This window comes from Buceros rhinoceros, unplaced genomic scaffold (assembly GCF_000710305.1).
Source record: "Buceros rhinoceros silvestris isolate BGI_N320 unplaced genomic scaffold, ASM71030v1 scaffold6382, whole genome shotgun sequence".
In the NCBI taxonomy this organism is placed as follows: Eukaryota; Metazoa; Chordata; class Aves; order Bucerotiformes; family Bucerotidae; genus Buceros; species Buceros rhinoceros.
The window spans coordinates 54,820-56,738 of record NW_010399410.1 but is presented as its reverse complement, the minus strand read 5'-3'; the positions used below and the strand labels follow the sequence as shown (position 1 = coordinate 56,738).

The window sequence follows — 1,919 nt, the reverse complement described above, 5'->3', positions numbered from 1 at the left end:
TTCCCTACATCTTTTGCAGAGATGGAGTAGATGATGCAGACAGCCAAGGAGATGGCAGCAGTCAACCTGACACCATTTCCATTGCATCCAGGACATCACAGAACACAGTGGACAGCGATAAGGTAGGACCAAAATGTGAAAATATGCTGCAGCTTATCACCCCAGGAAAGTGTTAAGTGAAGAGCAGAACAGAAGGCAAAATAGAGCAACCTGTCTTCCACCGAGTGAGTTCAAACTTGGGTTCTCCTAGGCTAGGCTGCTGAAGTCCAGTCTGTTTCTAAGTGCTCGTCGGTATTGCCGGTTTACACGGTAACATCGCTGTTGCTGCAACTTCTTTGTGGTTAATACTCAGAGGTTGAATTTGCTCTGAAGAAACACAGCCCAGAGCAACCTTTTCTGCGCTAGTAGAACTTGCTCTGTGGGAGACAGCTTCTAAATCAGCCAGCAGTTGGTTATGTTTCGTATTTGCCCTCTGAGCTAAAATGAGTAGTTTGTTGGAGGGAATACAGGTGATTACACACCAATTAATTCAGCAGAATTGGGATCCTGGCTGGTATCTTGAGAGCCTGGGAGACTTACCCTTTCCAGAAACTGTGATTCTGGACCCCTCTCCTCGTGGACATATGGTGGAGCATATGGATGGCCCTGAGAAGCGCTAGATTCTGTTGGAATGCTGTATGCTCTCGGCACGTACGTACTCGTCATTTTACTTACCAGACTATTTGAATCCAGATTACCAGCTCCACTAGGATGCCTGACTTGAATTTGTCACCCTGATGCCTCCATCTGTGGTCTTCAGCTGAATTAGCAGTTGGTAGCAGGAGTAAATGGTTAGGAATAATTTGCCTCAGCTACGCTGATGAGTTTTGTCATACCCACTGAGAACATCCATATTCTCTCGAAGTGTAGTTTTGAAATGATGTGTGACTTGCAGGAGGGTGAATTCTGCAGTAACGTCATGGATTTATCTGTTTGTCGGGGCTTTGATTATGCTGCCGCTTACAGAGGGTAGAAGGGTGACTTCTCAAAATTCAAGTTCATGGTTGTGAAGTTCACAAGTAAGGTTTGCTGCTGACATTAGTTTGAAAAGTGGACTTGGAAATAGGAGTTACTGGTGAATAGGTTACCTTTATAAGACTACCTGTTGTATTTATCTTACAGGCATGCTCCTATGCTTTTGCTTTTTTGACCAGTAAAGTGCAGTGGAAAAGTGTTCATCCTCACAATCCAAAGGCCACTGTAATGTATGCAAATACTTTGCCCGATGTCAAAGAAGTGTTTTCTTGTGTCTCCAATCCACATGGACTTGCCCTGCTTTTCCATGTTTTTCACATTTATCATTCCTGAGAAAGGCCCTGACCTCACAGAGTCCTGAGCTCATGCTTTGTTTTAAGCATTCGCATAAGCTTTGCTCGTTTGCCCCAAGCCCATTGACTCAGTTGTGTGAATTACAGCAGACTGGCAAAGCCTAGTAAGATGCTCCATCCTGTGTGCTGTAACTACATACAAGATTTACAGTGCCAACAGCACAGGAAACTATCCAGCTGTACCCAGAAAGGCAGGCTATCATGGCAACGGTTGGTTTAAGGATGCATGTCTGGAAAGGGTTATAGGAATTTCTGTCCAAAACCTTGTTTGAACTGAATGGCGAATGTGTGTGAGATAAATTAAGCACCAGATTGTACAGGGAAAGAATTCTTACTGGGGGAAAGATAAATCAGTTCTAGGCTTGTGCCATGTTTTTTACCTTTTTAAGGTGGATAGGTTCACTTGCCAACTTACGGCTATCTGTGTGTTCGTGTGTCCTTACCTACACTTAATGAAGAGCAACAAGTTCCAGTGTACAGCTAAAGTTTAAATATACTTGTGTGTGCTTTGTTGAATCTGAGCAGCTAGTGTATCACCCTTAGAGAGGCAGT

The 1,919-nt window shown here is 43.9% G+C and overlaps 1 protein-coding gene across 1 annotated transcript in view; it reads left to right on the top strand.

The window, feature by feature from the left end:
* LOC104489303 (kalirin) overlaps positions 1-1,919 on the top strand; it is a gene marked incomplete at both ends in the record, with an annotated part of 114,549 nt that overhangs the window by 75,183 nt on the left and 37,447 nt on the right. Inside the window, one exon of the mRNA XM_010131449.1 lies at positions 20-122. Coding sequence (XP_010129751.1) covers positions 20-122 — 103 coding nt within the window. The remainder of the gene's footprint in view (positions 1-19; positions 123-1,919) is intronic.